Below are 19,435 nucleotides of genomic sequence, written 5' to 3'. Positions count from 1 at the left end.
TTCGACCCCTGTGACCTTGAATGAAGGCCAAGGTCGTTCATTTGAACAAACTTGGTAGCCCTTCATCCAAGCATGCTACAGGTCAAATATCAGTACCCTGGGCCTTTCGGTTATTGAGAAGAAGTTGTTTGAATGAAAAGTTTACGCACGGCGGACGACGACGAACGGTGCATCAGGTCAGATGACCTAAAAATTGGAAATACATAAAAAAATTAGACCCAGAATATCAAAACCATTTAAAAAATGTTCAATCTTTGTTCTGACAAAAAAATAGAAACTTGACCAAGTTTCATTCAATCGAATATGATTAACGTAAATTGTTGAAAGGAAACGTTTAACGGAATCATTCTACCGCCATGATCACTGGGACCATAATCCTTTGTCTCCATCCAAATCTGTTGTCGAATACAAGACAAACATGCTTTAGAAAGAAGAAAATTCTGTAAACGGAAAACAATCGATTCTAATATGTCTTGTGTTAATATGTACATGTAAGTAAAAGAATGATATAACTTCCACATATTTTATATAAAAATGAATCTTTTATTAGAGACACAATGGCACATGTTTTTCATTGTATATACAAATGATGGATAATTAAGCATGAATTTGCACACTTTTATATCTTCCATGAATGACCACATAGAACAAATATGTATTTCTGTTTGGAAAATCATGTATTTTTCAAGCTTTAAGCCCAAAATGAATATTTATAAGCTTTAAGCCCAAAATGAATATTTATAACTGACAGCCTTGCTTATGGATAATGGACCCTATATACAAATAAAATAAAAATGACTTAAACTTACAAAAGAAAAGTATAATAAAAACGGAACTATTCTAACAAATTGCGTCTAAAAGTTCACATTTTATATCGATATCTCTCCCTCATATCTTTCTCACCAATCTATAAGGAGGCGCTTAATACAACCAAATTTGGACGAGCCTTTTATTAAATGATTGTACAAAGTAAGCAATACATGATTTTACCAAAAAAATCAATAAAGAAATCCACAGTTTTCATATTTTCGACCTGATTTCGATTCAAGATAAATTAAATTGAGGTCTAAAAATGGGGAGGGGAGCTTTTTGGGTCGATTACCGTATATGTATTTTGCTGCTCTTTTCTCATTTCACACTCTACCTAACTCAAACTGTAAACCATTTTAATTTAACATGCGATTTATTTTCAATATTTCGCGGATAACAGGATATCGCAAAAATAAACAGTTAAAAAATGTTCCGAACACCGGTTAATTAGAACTAAGGTATCGATCAGCAAATTTATAATCGTCGTAAAAATAAGTTAGCTTAGAGTACTCACTCTTAAAATTACCTAAAGGAAAGCACTAGGAAATTAAGAAAAGTTCCTGAAACGATTTCCACTTTCATCAATGCTTTCCTATGGAGGACTGTAATCAAGGAATTCCTATAAGCTTCGGAATGTTCGTGAAACTGGGTCCAGATAAACTGTTCTTGCTGATAAGGCTTATAATATAGTCATCTTAAAGTCAAGCATTTGTTACTTTTAAACAAAAGCAATACACGTATTTACACCATATGGAGAAGGTTGTTCAAATAACATTGTATCGCTAATATTTAAATCTTATTGTAAAAGGATTATTTTATAAGCATCCACACCTTTGAAAAAGACCATTCGTCAATGATATAATATTTAATAAAAATCGAACATAACTCAGTTTTCTAATATGAAGTGAAAAATCGATAGATTTGGAAAACAAATCATGTACATGTATATATGTGTTTAATTTAATTGAGTTAAGTCTGATTGCATTTTACGAAAGACATTTAAGAAATATACAAAATGCTTTAGCAGAAAAAAATCAAATTATAATTATTGAATAAAATGATTTCATTTTCGATGATAGAGAAAGGCTTAGAAATCATAAATCTATTGTTCATGCTCCCGTCTATACACCTCAGCGCAGGTTAAAAATATGCGGTAACGCTTAATCAATTGTTTGCTTTAACTATAAACAATACAATACAGGGATAATTAATATTTGTTACGACATATTAAAATCTAATGTCAATTAGGTAAATGTTCTATGATGTAGATTAAGAGAAATGTATGGAGAAACACCTAGCCCCCAACCCCTAATCTCCTCCCAAAATATCTCCAACTAACAAACATCACTTCGGTTAGAACCTGACAAATGTTCCATATAGGTTTCGAACTAGCAACCTAGATGTGGAGCGCAAGTGATAATTTTATTATAACCCTTCGGCCATCACGGCACCAAAAGAATACAGTGATAACACGCCTTATACATGGTATGAAATGAAACCATGTTATAAATGGTATGAAATGAAAACATGTTATAAATGGTATGAATTGAAAACATTTTGTTAATGGTATGAAATGAAAACATTTTGTTAATGGTATGAAATGAAAACATGTTATAATTGATATGAAATGAAAACATGTTGTTAATGGTATGAAATGAAAACATGTTATAATTGATATGAAATGAAAACATGTTGTTAATGGTATGAAATGATAACATTTTCGACAATAAAGATGTAAAGTTTTGATTGATGAATGATGATGAATACTAAATGTGATACTTGGAGTTCCCAAGATTAGTGAGGAAGATGAGAAATGGTAATGATAAATAATTACGTTAAGAGTGGACACATGTAGCAATGTTTTGACAAAATCATCATTTTTCAGCCGAAAGTTTGTTTCAAAATGTGTTTTTTTATTTACATCATTTTTCTTATAAGTTATATGTGCCGTAATTTTCATATTCACCAATGAAGAAGAACTTTCAATATATTATTCACTACAATACAGAAAGTTGTATATAGGATCTTACATGATTGTTCATTCATATGAGATTTTATGAGACGAGTCTAAGACGTTTTAATTTTTGCGAGCCTTGGCGACGACTTTCATAAAATTTCATAGGAAATGAACACAAATTTAAGGTACTTTTTATCACAAATCTACAAATACCTATATAACAAAGAATGTCACGTCAAAAGAGGCCGCCATTTTGTCCCGCCGTCCTCGTAATTCTGACGTCACGTCATTTTTCCTGACGTCATTTTATTGTTTCTGTCTGACGTCACAATAAATTTCTAGCCAATGAAAATCACTCCATGTCATATTACACTAGTGACAAATGCAAAAATATTATTAATATTATTAAACAAGAGGCCCAGAGGGCCTGTATCGCTCACCTGGTTTGTAATGCCAAGTAATGTTCTGAATACAGGTTCATTGTTTCTTTTCTTAAGGAATTTTAATATTAACCTCTAAATCCCCTATTGGGCCCCATCCCTCTTGCGCCCAGGGGGTCAGAGCCAAAATTTATACAAGTTCTGTTCTCCCTCTCCCAAGGGTGTTTATGGCCAAATTTGGTCACAATCCAAGCAAAACTCCGGGACAAGTAGCGATTTATAGGATTTACCTCTATTTTCCCTATTGGGCCCACCCGTCCTGCCCCCGGGGGGGCCAGAGCCAAAATTTATACAAGATCTGTTCCCCTTCCAAAAAGGATGTTTGTGGCCAAATTTGGTTACATTCCATTCAGAACTCTATGACTAGTAGCGATTTAAAGGATTTACCTCTATTTCCCCTATTGGGCCCCACCCCTCCTGCCCCCGGGGGATCAGAGCCAAAATTTATACAAGTTCTGTTCCCCTTCCCCTAGGATGTTTGTGGCCAAATTTTGTTACATTCCATTCAGAACTCTATGACTAGTAGCGATTTAAAGGATTTACCTCTATTTCCCCTATTGGGCCCCGCCCCTCCTGCCCCCGGGGGATCAGAGCCAAAATTTATACAAGTTCTGTTCCCCTTCCCCCAAGGATGTTTGTGGCCAAATTTGGTTACATTCCATTCAGAACTCTATGACTAGTAGCGATTTAAAGGATTTACCTCTATTTCCCCTATTGGGCCCCACCCCTCCTGCCCCCGGGGGGCCAGAGCCAAAATTTATACAAGTTCTGTTCCCCTTCCCCCAAGGATGTTTGTGGCCAAATTTGGTTACATACCATTCAGAACTCTATGACTAGTAGCGATTTAAAGGATTTACCTCTATTTCCCCTATTGGGCCCCACCCCTCCTGCCCCCGGGGGGTCAGAGCCAAAATTTATACAAGTGCTGTTCCCCCTCCCCCAAGGATGTTTGTGGCCAAATTTGGTTACAATCCATGGAGAACTCTATGACTAGTAGCGATTTAAAGGATTTACCTCTATTTCCCCTATTGGGCCCCGCCCCTCCTGCCCCCGGAGGACCAGAGCCAAAACTTATACAAATTCTGTTCCCCTTCCAAAAAGGATGTTTGTGGCCAAATTTGGTTATATTCCATAAAGAACTCTATGACTAGTACAGATTTAAAGGATTTACCTCTATTTCCCCTATTTGGCCCCGCCCCTCCTGCCCCCGGGGGGTCAGAGCCAAAATTTATACAAGTTCTGTTCCCCCTCCCCTAAGAATGTTTGTGGCCAAATTTGGTTACAATCCATGCAGAACTCTATGACAAGTAGCGATTTAAAGGATTTACCTCTATTTCCCCTATTGGGCCCCGCCCCTCCTGCCCCCGGGGGGTCAGAGTCAAAATTTATACAAGTTCTGTTCCCCTCCCCCAAGGATGTTTGTGGCCAAATTTGGTTACAATCCATGCAGAACTCTATGACTAGTAGCGATTTAAAGGAAATGTTGACGGACGACGGACGACGGACGACGGACGCCGCGCCATGACATAAGCTCACCGGCCCTTCGGGCCAGGTGAGCTAAAAATAGCCAGTCAAAGTTTGTCTGATATAGCACATATAACGGTAACTCCAGACGAAACCAAGGCAATTGGGACCCCAGATAGATTCATCGTACGCCAGATACGATTTTAATGTCTGTTTTGGTCAAAATTTCCATACATTCCTAAAACAAAGGTCAGAACATTGGTTATGAAATTTAATATTCGGTCATGTTTATTCATTTGTCTAGAAATATCTTTACAGGTTTAATATTTCAAGCGAACATCGTCACTCCTAGTGTATATGTCATTGCCCATCGCTTGAACCATTAAAACAGCGACAAAAAATCGGTCAAATCGATGTTCAAAGTAGCATTGCCCTCACAATTTCAATACGGTAAACATTTCCATAAATGGAGTAGATGTAATTTGTTTGTGAATATGAGCTCCTATTGGGGTCGTTTGAAATACCAAGCGCAAAACAACAAGATATAAATTACTACCAGCATCGTAATAAATGAGTGAATGAGTAAAAATTCACAATCACACCTAAATGTTGCTTGCATCCGACAGGTGATGGAAAGGTCCAGCATACGATGTAAGGTAGTTTACGTGATTCATAAAAATACAGTTGAAAATTGTTTACTTATATGAACTTCTATTTGGCAATAATCAAATGCATTAGTCATGCCTCACCTCCGTATTACGTCAGATTGGGTGGAATGTTCACAACAGCATACGAATGACATGTATCACACTACATTTGATCTGTAATTTGCCACAGACATCAGATGCTATCATTCTGCCAACACAGCATTAATCGGTATAACCGAGTCAATCCATGCAATGGACCGACATGTGCACGCATGAAAAAACTTCCAATTGTTTGACAACTGATCACAAAACAAAGCATAAAAGTCACACATATCAATTATATGCTATTGAATTTTCACCGAATTTGACATTAAACATAACACAAAAAATAACGTTTTTATAACTTTTTCCCAATCGCATTACATTTAAGTTGATCCCGAACCTTGACAGATCGCCTTCAAAATGAGTCATGCTCTGTTTAATATGATGGCTTTCTGAAACATCCAATCCATACATTTGTATATAGGAGATTTTTATTCTTACATAGAATGGCTCTTTAATATCTTATCGTAGATCATTATTTCATTTATACATGTATAAATAGATCATATATCGGGTACTTAGAGATACTCCTCTTTAAAAGGGCTTTTAAAGTGCTGTACATTTTTTACTGCTACTCCATACTTATTTTTCAGCTGGGCATACACTTGATTCAACGTAACATTTAGCAATTAGTTTACATATATCAGACACATTGTGTCGAATCTTAAAACTATCAAATACATAGTGTCACGGGGGGGGGATGTCATATATCATGTATAATCAATAGTAAAAAAAAAACTCAGAACGTCGACTGAACCCCGTCCTCACTATCAACGTCATTATGACTTCCATATAAAACAATTATATCATATCGTAAGCACCGTTACCATGACATCCATATAGAGGACGCTATCACGATCAGTAAAGTCGTCCAGTTAAAAAGAAGCGTTGTACCAGAATTACATTTGTCTTCCCGACAGAAACAATAGTTGACTGTACGACCGTATTGTGTGCTGAACTGTTTACATCCGCTGTAACTCTCCACCTTGTCTACCCCTGTAACAGAAAACAGCACGTTTCATCTGACGTACGCGTTATGTAATAATCTTAAAAGAGTTAATTTTGAAGGGATGAGTATACATATGTCTTACATTAATAATCAGCCAATCTACGCAATGTCGCGTTGCCAAATGGTTTCTTTTTCAGACATGACCCACAGGCGTCTGCTTCTGGTTTGATAAAAATATAATAACCTACACGTATTATATGAACAAGGTGAGACACCCCGATACTTCAACTGTGGAACGAAAGTGGAACTCTTCAAGCGAGCAGTTGCAAGAAGCAATCTGATTGCTCAATTAATTTGAATAACCAATAGGATTACTCCTTGCAAAACTGCTTGCTTGAAAGATCAACTTCCGTTCCATAGTTGATGCATCGTCTGCTAATTGGATGCTTGGTGTCCTGTTTCATATTAAAAAACCGTAACTTTGCGACAAAAACCTTGCATACATTGCAAAAAGAGGATTCTTAATTAAGTTACATTGATTTAACGAGCAGACACTCAATATATTTGTCAAATTTGGTCTAATTTCAAAGTAAATTGGAGCGTACCCTCAACTTTTGGTTCATAGAGTGTCTCACCTTGTTCATATTGGTATAGGCCTACGTAGGATATTTCATTTTTCCAAAACCAGATACAGACGCCTGTGCATGACCGGACTTTGACCTAAATTTGTCCGGCGACTGTCGATTTAAAATCATGTACAACTACTACCCATCTTATACTTTTTCAAGAATCTCGATAAAAATCGAATTTGATCTTTAATAAGTCGATTTTGATACCGGATTAGTATTTTATCACTTTGTTTAGTATATTAATGCGTGAGTAAATCTTCATTAATTTGTCGTGTTTCACGCATTAAAGCAAAGGCAAATTTACCTTGTCACCAATAGCTATTACATCCTTAAGCTTGTAACAGTATGGTATTAAAGCTGACGTTTTCAAATCAGACTGTATCTATCACATTATCGTTCCTACATGGGTAAATCCCATTTAATGATAGAAAATACCGTAACAAACCACAACGAAATAATTTGCAAGTACATATGCATATATGTAGTATGCATAAAGCTGCAATAAAAATGTTAAACAAATGTGTAAACCACATTTTTTAATTTTACAGGATTTGAGTTTGTGACGATTAAGTAACATTGCGAATCAAGATTTTAAAATTTATATTAAATGGGTGTTTAATGGGCAATGAAATATGCCATTATTCAAAAATACCACGAAATTACGTGAAATATCGTAAATAATCATAAAGAAATAAGACTAAAACTATGTCAAACACGGTTATCTAACAAGATTGTACAAAACAATTATGTTAATTTAGGTGGGATCCACTAATCCGCATAGCCAAAGGTCCAACTTAGCCATTCACCGAACTATTCACCAGTTGGATAAAACTTATTCTTACATAAACATATAACGTTTTTTATTGTGTAACTTCATTTGATTCCGAGTGAAGAGTGACATTTATTAATTATGGTTGCATTTATATATAAACTTATATCATACGTTGGATTCGCAACATGTATAGTATAGTAATTTGAGTAAGAGTTTTGTCAGAGATTAATGTTTTTCGGTGGAAATCAAACATTGACGATTAATATCTTTGTTCCGTTTATCAAACAAGAGGCCCAGAGGGCCTGTATCGCTCACCTGGTTTGTAATGCCAAGTTATGTTTTGAATACAGGTTCATTGTTTCTTTTCTAAAGGAATTTAAATATTTACCTCTATTTCCGCTATCAGTCCCTGCCCCTTTTGCCCTCGGGGGGTCAGAGTAAAAATTTATACAATTCTATTCCCCTTCCCCAACGGATGTTTCTGGCCAAATTTGGTTATGTTCCTTGCTGAACTGTATGACTAGTAGCGATTTAAAGGATTTACCTTTATTTCCCTATTGGGCCCCGCTCCTCCTACCCCCGGTAGTCATACCAAAATTTATAAAATTTCTGTTCCCTTTCCCCCAATGATGTCTGTGGCCAAATTTGGTTACAATCCATGCAGAATTCTAGGACATGTAGCGATTTATAGAATTTACCTCTATTTCCCTATTGGACCCCGTCCCTGCTGCCCCCGGGGGGTCAGAGCCAAAATTTATACAATTTCTGTTCCCCTTTCCCCAACGATATTGTGGCCAAATTTGGTTACAATCCATGCAGAACTTTAGGACAAGTAGCGATTTATAGGATTTACCTCTATTTCCCATATTGGGCCCCACCCCTCCTGCCCCCGGAGGTCAGAGCCAAAATTTACACAAGTTCTGTTCCCCTTCCCCGAATGATGTTTGTGGCCAAATTTGGTTACAATCCATGCACAACTCTAGGACAAGTAGCGATTTATAGAATTTACCCCTTTTTCCCTATTGGGCCCCGCCCCTCCTGCCCCCGGGGGGTCAGAGCCAAAATTTACACAAGTTCTGTTCCCCTTCCCCCAACGATGTTTGTGGCCAAATTTGGTCACAATCCATGCAGAACTCTAGGACAAGTAACGATTTATAGGATTTACCTCTATTTCCCATATTGGGGCCCTGCCCCTGCTGCCCCCAGGGGGTCAGAGCCAAAATTTATACAAGTTCTGTTCCCCTTCCCCCAATGATGTTTGTGGCCAAATTTGCTTACAATCCATGAAGAAATCTAGGACAAGAAGCGATGTATAGGATTTACCTCTATTTCCCCTCTTGGGCCCCGCCCCTCCTGCCCCAGGGCCAAAATTTATACAAGTTCTGTTCTCCTACCCCAACGATGTTTGTGGCCAAATTTTGTTACATTCCATGCAGAACTCTAAGACATGTAGCGATTTATAGGATTTACCTCTATTTCCCCTATTGGGCCCCGCTCCTCCTGCCCCCGGGGTTCAGAGCCAAAATTTATACAAGTTCTGTTCTCCTACCCCTAACAATGTTTTTGGCCAAATTTGGTTTCATTCCATGCAAAACTCTAAGACAAGTAGCGATTTATAGGATTTACCTCAATTTCCCCTATTGGGCCCCGCCCCTCCTGCCCTCAGGGGTTCAGAGCCAAAATTTATACAAGTTCTGTTCCCCTTCACCCAAGGATATTTGTGACCAAATTTGGTTACAATCCATGCAGAACTCTATGACTAGTAGCGATTTAAAGGAAATGTTGACGGACGGACGGACGACGGACGCCGCGCCATGACATAAGCTCACCGGCCCTTCGGGCCAGGTGAGCTAAAAACGAGAAAAAATGTTACATTTTAATGATAGTAATGTAAACCCAAAAAGTTGTCTTCTGTTCAATATATTTCTTACCAATGCAAAGTTTACTTTAAATAACTTGACTTAAATCAGGTAGCAATTTATATTTAAAAAATATAACAAATTCTGGGATAATCATTTCCAAACAAAAAAGGATTGATCTAATGTATTGTTTGATAGAAGTAGGAGCTTGAAAAGGTTTCAGTAAAATTTGATAGCTTTGTCAAAAATAAACTTTATAACAAAACTTCAAATCCACCAAAATTCTGAATTTTTAAGACACAAAGTAGTCTAGCTCCTAAACATATCATATATGGACGAAAAGACTAATCTGACTGACTGAGAGACTCTGTCTCTCTGTGTAATTCTTAAAATTCACCAAAAAGCTGAGTTTCGAACACTAAAAACAACTTTCATTTCATTTTTCGATGTTTGTCAAAGTGGTTTATCATATATATACATAATTTTGCGATAAAACAGACAAAGAGTGATCTTTAATTATCTTTAATGAAGAATGTTTAGCAACTATTAAAGATGCTCCACCGCTGACAAATAGTATTTTTTCACTATCAAGATCAGAAGTAGACAATTTAGTATTTTTCTTTAGTTACAAAAGTTACTCACTTTATATCATTACCACCATTGAAAGTGTGCATTTCTAATTTTACTTCAAGATAGATCTATTAAAAATAATTAATTGCATCCCGAAAAAATCCGTCGCACTTTGTCCAAGATGAAATTAAGTAATGATTGTGCATGCACCACACGTAAAACGAATTATTTCATATGCATTTTTGTGTTAATTAGAGACACACAAACACGATTATACATCAGTTTCTGTTCACATGGTGGGCACCGTTTGTGCTTTGTCGGCGGTGGAGCATCTTTAATGGAAGTATCAATATAATAATAAATATTTATGATTTAATGGCAATTGTCGGTGGCAAATTGCTTCAAGCAGAGATTTAGATAGTATTACAATTCAAGTACATATGTATTTTTGTGGCGCTTTCTGATTTTAAAAATCAAGCCAGCCTGATGGGTACCATTATGCCATAAACGCAACAGTTTTTAATTAAGGACTTGTTTGTTATAAACACTGGTGATCAAAGGGAAGTTGAACCTGGCATAACTAAACAATGTGTGGAATACTAGTAAGTTAACAGTTTAGGTTTGACTAATGTTGTCAGTGCAAATAAGAAAATTGGAAGATTTCGTGCGGATCACATCTCGGCAAGCACTAATCAAACCAGTTGATGGAATGTTACACATGTACATGGATTCCATGAAAAACATATAGAAAATTAGCACCCAATGACATAGCATATCTTATTAACTTCTGGCTATATTTGATTTGTAAATTGGTTTGCTATACTTTTGACCTTAGAGATTATGAGTACGTGTCTAAGGCACGTAACGCATAATTAACCTATCGCCAGGTGTAATACAACCACGCCTCGTGCCAGCAAACGCACGTGTACCTATTCAATGTCGGAACAAACACAGTAGCATACACAATACAAAATGCCAAGTCACGTGCGGTCTGATTGACAGCTGATGATCCGTTAATATGCAACAAACATGTTTTGGTGATTGGTAACCTAACATCATTTATACAATTACAATAACACTTTTGCAAATACATTTATGCATTTCAACTTAACAGAAAAATAAAATGTTAATAATATATAATAATACATTGTATATGAAATGGTACATGTATCTCTCGATAAACCACAATTATCGTAATAAACTGGCCCCAGGTAAGTTAAATCAACGTTCCTTTAACTTAATTCTCCATACGAAATCAGTATATCAAAGAAAGAAAGAATCTCAATTGGTGAACCTTTCCCGGGCACAATTTCTAGATTATTTCTTAACTTTAAAGATGCTCTATCGCCGATAGTGCATAAATGATACTCATCATTTCAACAATAATTGGTGTTTAATCGTGTATATAAATGTCTAACTAACACAAAAAATAATATGACATAATTTGTTTTGCTTCCGGTGCATGCGTAATCAGTACTTCATTCCATATAGAACATAGTGCCAAGGAATTTTTTCGGGATGCAATTAATTGTTTTAAATATTCTTATCTTGAAGTAAAATAAGAAGCTCAAACTTTTCAATGGTGGTAATGGTGTAAAGTAAGTAACTTTTGTAACTGATGAAAAATACTAATTTTTCTGCTCCTGTTTTTGATAACATTTGTCAGTGGTGGAGCATATTTAAGGAATTTCTTAATTTAAAATTCTCCATAGGAAAGCATTACATATTTTAAAGAAGCCTCCTTAACATGAGACTTTTTCTCTTTAACATTTGTAATACATTTCTATGAAGACGTTTAAGTTAAGGAATCCCTTAAAGTTAAGGAATGCTGATGAGACTGGGCGGTCGCAATATCAAAGCGGAATGCAATGAGAAATGATGTGGTAAATGGCATGAATAGAACTATATGTCCTCAAACAACCTTGGCTGAATGGCATGGCACAAAAATAATATTAATGATTTAATGACCAATATCCACAATTTGCAGTTAAGTTTTAAATATTGGTAAGATTTAATAGGAAACACGGTTGTTAGTTTGAATGTTTGCATATTGATGGGTAATTTATATCAGCAAAACATTGAAGATCATTTTTTTGTTGTCAATAGTATTCAAAAGATATGGTAACGCTTGATCTTATGGGAATGAGATATTTTATAGAGGTACTACAAATAATAATAAATGCATACATATGCGGCATATGAAAATAATGTGATCATCATAATAAAATATACATTTTTACTGACTCTTTTAATTGGCCACACCATAACATGAAAACCACACGTTGATCATTAATACCTTGAGGACAGCTAAATTGTTTTCTGTGAAAAAAAACCATAATACCGTATTTGCTGTAATTAGCGTCCCTCCCCTTTTCTGGAAAAGTTCTGAAGTTGTATAAACGCCTCCTTCCCATGGAAAATGCCCTGTTTTACAACAGGTGAAGCTTCTAACATCAGCATTGTGGAATTAGAGTCAAAGGAAACTAAACAGTTACCACATACATCTTTATTGGTTCTACTTCTGCATCATTGTCAACTGAACTTTTTCCCATATGTTTTCCTCTGAATTTTACCAACATATCATGTGCCTTAGATATTTTGTCATAATCCTTATTGCTTGTCACCGATAGGTGAATAGTTTAGTGGCTGATTAATTACTCGATCAATCTTCAACCATAATTTATGATAGATTGTATGTAGCTTAAAATGTGAAATAAAACTGAAATGAATATATGGTATGGATATTAAAATTTTATTTGGCTACAGCTAAAGCCAAACGCTCTAAAAATAATTGACTTCAGGGGTGGTGCAAAGGAAAGTTTAGGGTTCCTCTTGAAAAGTTTCTTTTAAAATGACAAATTTTCACAATTTACCTCAATTCTAACCACTGTAATCAGCACCATGCAAGGTGTCCATGCATTGTGTAGAAGAATTTATCATGCTAGGACTAATGGGTGGTAAAAATACTATAATAACACCTGAAATGTCATATACTTTAAATAAGGTACATTAAATAGAGGTTACACAATGAGTGGTTGTTGAATTATGAATTTATTCCACATGAGGGAGTTATTTTTCAAAAGTTACAAAAGACACGAGCTTTAGCGAGTGTCTTTTGTAACTTTTAACTAATAACTTACAAGTGTGGAATAAATTCAATATTCAACAACCACCAGTAGTGTAACCTGTTTCTACCACAATCATATTCGTTTTAGCCGATAAGGCGGGGAACCGGTAACCTGTATTAACCGAAATATGCAAAGAAGGTGTAGTAATATTATCGGCAGCAAAAAGACATTAATTAGCATTCAAAAGTCATTTTTTGATAAAGAATCCATCGATATCAACTTCTTCTAATTCTGAACATCTTTAGGGTTAAATTATACTCATTTTACCTCTTATTCAGTTCAAATCTTTATAGTTGCTTCCAGAAAATAAAACTCAATGTCGGACTACATGTATACATGTAAAAGCATTCGCACGACATGGCATCGTCTATTTCCCGCAAGACAATTGTCAAGCCAGTTCCATCAAAATCAAGTACGTTTCATACGCATTAAATCTACGAAACTCATCAGTAAAAGTGTGTTATTAGTACTCATGGTAAATTTAATATGTATGAAAACATCAGGTATTTTGACACAACGATCATGACGCATATGCTGTGCAAAAGCAGTTTTGGACGTCAAGAGGCGATCACAACATAGAATGACTTCATTTGCTTATTGATGACGTTGACAATGATGACGTGACACTGAGAAATAAGTAGTTCGGTCAATGCGTACAGAGTTTATACCACGTGCAGCTGCAGTGTTCATTAGATGCCCTGGGAGTTGAATAACACTGCCTATTGTGGTAGAAAATACCATAAATTAAAGATGATCCTCCACCGACAGAGCATACTCATCACAAACAATAATTGGTGTTTACTTATGTAAATGTATGTAATTAATACAAAAAAGTAATATGAAATAATTTGTGTTGGTTTTGTTTTCTGCACAATCTGAACCTCATTCCTTTATAGGGCATGGCACTATCGACCTTTTACAGGATATGATTTATTATTTTTAATATTTTTTTTGTCTTGAAGTAAAATAAGAAGCTCAAACTGTTCAATGGTAAATATGATGTAAAGTAAGTAACTTTTGTATCTGAAGAAAAAACTATTTTGTCTACTCCTATTTTTGATAGAGAAAAAATACCATTTGTCAGCGGTGGTAGCATATTTAAGTTATTAAAACTGTGAATACATGTATGAAGAAGAGCAATTTTCCTTATATTTCACCAATTATATTAGTTCCTTCTTTAAATATCACCGCTGTTTCAAGGAGCATGTATTCATCTGAATCAGTTTAAGAGTATTGAAATTATACACCAGTAAATGTATTTTTCTTGAACAGGGAAAAGTTTTAACCTTTATAAACACTGTTGCACTCAGAAAAACCAGAAGTTCTGAAAACAATACAAGTCATCATAATTCTACTTGATATATCACTAATTACAACAGAAAAATCATTTTAATACTTTTCTTCTTAATTCATAAATCAATGACAATAAAATATACCCACCGTCTGATAAACTTTCCAATAAATATTGGTAATCTGTTTGAGAATAGCACTGTCTTCTGGCATTTGTATAACCTATAAAGAAGATTAAAAACATGTAAATATTTTACAATATTGATATAAACTTCAATCAATGTTTATTTCGGTAGGTAGCGGTTGGTTAACCTAGCTTCAATATATCATCCAAAGGACTATGTATGGTTTGGGCACTTTTTGGCCCCCAAATCCAAATTTTCAAAACTGTTATTTAGTATTTATATTGTTGTATGTGACATATTTAGTACATCCCTTATTTAATTGTAATGATAATTTTCTAATTTTGCAGCTTCAGTTGTCATAGTAACCACTTAAAATATGCATAAATAATAAAAATGAGAAAATTTTAACAATTTTTACCTTTTTCTGCTAAGTTTTTGCTTTAAAAAACCATAGAGCATATCATTGAACAAACTTTATATTTTTCCTAAAGATGTATTGAAAGTGAATACATATTCTCAGTAAATATATACGTTTGTTCAAGGGTGCGCTCTATAGTTTCATAGACAAAAACTTAGCAAAAAATGGCCAAAATTGTCAAAATTTCACTTTTCATTATGTATGCATATTTTGGAATGTTATCATGGCAACTATAGCTGGAAAATTAGAAAACAGTCTTCAGGGTGGCGTTTTATGGCCATCATTTTTCATACGATTAGCATGCACATTTGATAATACTTTTGATACCTGTCAAAGAAACTAAATATCTTATATAGAAATTAAGAACCTTTGATTCGGCCCATATGATGTTATACCGCCCTCGGTCATTATTCAATTATACAAGGAAGTTATAACACCATATTGACCTCACTAAAGGTCCATTATTGAAAATTATTACCAGCCATAACAATTTATCAAAACTTACTGTTATCAAATTCTTTTGAACAGACATGACATCCTTTTCTGGTACTGATTGATAGCTGGTCAGGGTCAAAAGGTTCTATTGGACAGAAATTACAGTCGTAACACTCAAGGCCTCCGACTTCCTGGCTGTAGTCATTCCCACCGGTACCCGGGAAAATGCCTCCAGGAATCACATTCTTTTGTTCCCAGTAAACCTGGAACTCGTTATAGGAACCATCATTCCAGCCTTTAACAGATATCAGAATACGTATTAAATAAAAATTTTATTCTCCAATAATGACTTAAATCGCAGATTCATTAAACTCTCATTATTTGGATTTCAGCTTTTATTTTGTAGTCTCTTTTTTTTTCTATGTCCAATAATCTTACTGTATAAACTTGAATGTATTTATAATGAAATAGTTCCTTGTCATAATAATTTATTTATTACTCAAAAGCTACAAAAACACTGTTAAGCTAATTATTTTCAAATTAGTCGAAAGACAAGAGAGTGACAAAAAAAACATAAATAACATTGACAAACACTTATTGGATAACGTCTGCGCTTGTACATAGCTATATTTGTTTGGTTATTACACACCTCCAAGATTACCACCAGACGGATACAGATTCCCTGTATTGGAATACGGGAACTGTGATATTCGCAGTTTGAATCCTCCGAAACTCTCCTTCCGGCCATCTGTAACAAACTGGACAGTTAAGTGGTTCTGGGTGGTCTTGAATGTTTGAATATCAGACATATCTGCTGGGGAGTTCTTTGTGCCACAAATACCAGACGGTGGGATGTTGGGAAACATCTTGGCATTGTCTGCTGTTGGACCTTCAAGACACAAAAATACAAAGTCATCACTAAATGTTAAGGTACTACATACATACCATAAGGTCTACCAGGTATATCTAATCATTTTAAAATGACACAAAAATACAATATAGGCATCAAAACAAAATGCCAAAGTATGATACATATAGCATAGATCTACATGCTTTTCAAATCATATTAAAATGTGTGAAAAACGAGTCATAAAAAAACATATGGTCTTTTTATCGTCTCACTGCAATAAAAATTTGACATTCATGATCTTGATAAAATGTTATACAAATTCATAAAAACACTCTCCCTTCCATTTTCTATATATAAATAGTCTTTACATTTGTTTTTTTACATCACAACACTCTCTTTGTCCACAAAACATGACAAACATGGCTCATAATGTACTTCATTTTTTTTTATATCTTCACACTTTTATTGCATTAATTTGCTTTTAATTTGGTGTCTCAGAATTTTATAGTTTGACTATTGTGTCGTTGTAAGGAAAACACATATGAACTGTCCTGTTACCCATGTCCAGATATATATCCATGTATACAGACTTCAGTCTTGTTTACAATTATAGTGATCAATCATTGAATTATGATAGAATCAGAAAATTCAAAAGGATGACTGGTTTGTGCTTGTCAGTATAATGTGACTGACTGGTTAAAAAGAAAACCTTTGAACTTCTTTCTTTATTTTACATTGAATGTGAAACATTTGATATACTGTATATAATTCATACAAATCAATTTTGATGGTCTGACCTGATGTACAGTAAGCATGAAGGGACATAGAGTGGGAGGAAACCAGAGTGCCAGGAGAAAAACCCATGAAATTGGGCACATGGCCCTTGACCTTTTCGCGTCCGTTCTGGGATATTGATGGAACCTAGACTGGCTTGCATTGGTAAAAGGTGAGTGGCTTAACCACTACACCACCTGGCCACCTCCTGTCAATATACATAGTTAACAATATAAATTATAAGACATACCATTATAAAGCTTCAGATAATCATAGCAGTATTTTGGATAGCCTCTTTCATCCATGATAGCGTAATTATCTATTGCCAGGTAATCAATCTGAACCTCAATCTGGTTGTTCGGGTGGGCTTCAATCGACACAATACAGTTCCTGCCATCTTGGTAGCTGGTACCCACATTTGAGTTCACATCTTCAACATCGCGACTGAAAAACTTGTATCTGGTATTGACGTAGGCGGGGTTTCTGCAGAACTCTTCGTTATAAGTACAGATAGAACAGTACAGATCTGACTGGACAACAATATCAGCTGTAAGAAAGAGAAACATATTTTAATATACTATATTATAGGATTCCATCTTCCCAATATTTACTGTATCTAAAATGGTTGTCGGTCCTATTTCACTAAATTAACTATGATGAGGTTTAAATTAAAAACATGTAATGAAAAACAGCAAAACACAGAGGTTTGGCAAATCAAAAGTCCCTCATTATATGTTAAGACCTTCAGGTTCATGACATGTTGTACCACTATTCTTTTCCTAGGTATACCAAAGTGTGCCCTATTACTTCAGCGCAGTACATTTGAAGATAATTGTCATACATATATAGAGTCCAAACAAGAAAATTAAATGTAGGTTAAAGGTCAGAATATAGGTCACAGTGATCTGGTTTTGGTATGCACACATATATATATTGCCTTATTAATTAGGGAGACTCATACACCAGGTATGTTATTTAATTCAGTGTCATATATGATACATGTATATTGTATATAGAATTTCTTAATTTTAGGTTAAAGATCAAACTACAAACTGTAAAGGTCAAAGTGACATAGTGGTTCATGTAAATGATACACAAGCAATACTGCCTTTTTCTTAAAATTAATTTGACTTGGTGGTCGAAGAAAAGAATGATTAGCTATATATAGGTGATCAGCTAGATAGACAACCAATATATTATACATGTGTACATGTATAAAATAAAGATGAACTCATGAGGTCAATGGTCACAATATAGGTCCCCGATGACCTAATTTTGACACCTGACATATAAAATTTTAGGTGGGACTTCGTGCATTATGATATGCATTATGCATTATGGGGGGGGGGTGTTGCCTAAATATCATATGCATATACAATATGTTTTCACTATATATACAATACAATCATCTCTCTATGTAAAAGGTTTATAACACTTATGAAATTTAACTTTTGGGTATATTTAGGCTATACGCTCATAGATGTGCTGATATATACCAGTACAGTTATTAACAGCAAACACTACTTTGATCTTCCAATTTAAGGGACAGGCTGACAGGTTTGAGCGCATTTGTCCCATTACACCAACATATAGGTTTGATATTAATTAATATTATAATAAAAATATACAGGTAGTTAAGATAATTAATACTTATCATCTTTTATACTAACCGATATTTAAAGATCACCAGGAAATGATTAATCGGTTTAGCACTACCAAGCTATTTTTAGCACATATACCTGTACTACACACTTGCACAGGTGAAATAAATATCTAATAATCAACTGTGCGAGTTTACAGTATACATATCGTAAAATGTTTTCTTCACATTAGGCTTAATAATATTTGCCGAGTTGTTTATAACGTTAAATTAGTTACCTGTCAGGTGAGAAATCCAGGTAGATATAACCAAAACAAACAGCCATGGAGTAGCCATTTTTGAATTATGACGTCATCACCGGATGTATGTGTTGAACAGGTAATAAAGACCGACTAAATCCGTAACATGATTGTAATAATTTATCTGGAATTTGGTGTTTCTACAAATGATAAATATTATATCGCTTAATTAATTAGCAGCAGGAATATACACACACAAAAAAACGCTAATAATGAACAATAAATAAAATGAAATAAATAAACAACAACTTCAAACTTCCCTTAAGTTAATTAAACAATTGATTTGACACTTTACACCCGAAAAAAATAAGATATAT

At 34.8% G+C, this 19,435-nt stretch overlaps 1 protein-coding gene across 1 annotated transcript; it reads right to left on the bottom strand.

Moving 5' to 3' along the window:
- Positions 1–3,899: 3,899 nt before the first annotated feature.
- LOC138325083 (uncharacterized) lies at positions 3,900–19,195 on the bottom strand. Its single transcript, XM_069270483.1, has 6 exons — positions 19,098–19,195; positions 17,470–17,766; positions 16,245–16,484; positions 15,666–15,890; positions 14,768–14,839; positions 3,900–6,416 (listed from the first exon to the last, which is right to left on the bottom strand). Exons 1-6 carry the CDS (start codon positions 19,153–19,155, stop codon positions 6,244–6,246), a joined length of 1,065 nt encoding a protein of 354 aa, XP_069126584.1. The 5' UTR covers positions 19,156–19,195; the 3' UTR covers positions 3,900–6,243.
- Positions 19,196–19,435: the final 240 nt, after the last annotated feature.

Source organism: Argopecten irradians, chromosome 1, assembly GCF_041381155.1.
Source record: "Argopecten irradians isolate NY chromosome 1, Ai_NY, whole genome shotgun sequence".
In the NCBI taxonomy this organism is placed as follows: Eukaryota; Metazoa; Mollusca; class Bivalvia; order Pectinida; family Pectinidae; genus Argopecten; species Argopecten irradians.
The sequence above is the reverse complement of the archived record's forward strand: the minus strand, read 5'-3'. Positions and strand labels throughout refer to the sequence as shown.

Bases quoted from the DNA above. Each gene is read 5' to 3' on its own strand.
- LOC138325083 (XM_069270483.1), bottom strand. From the start codon at position 19,155: ATGGCTACTCCATGGCTGTTTGTTTTGGTTATATCTACCTGGATTTCT. The intron at 17,767-19,097 runs GTAACTAATTTA...TCTTTCTTACAG, and splicing joins CTGGATTTCTCACCTGACAG to CTGATATTGTTGTCCAGTCA. The intron at 16,485-17,469 runs GTATGTCTTATA...TGTGTCTTGAAG, and splicing joins TTATCTGAAGCTTTATAATG to GTCCAACAGCAGACAATGCC.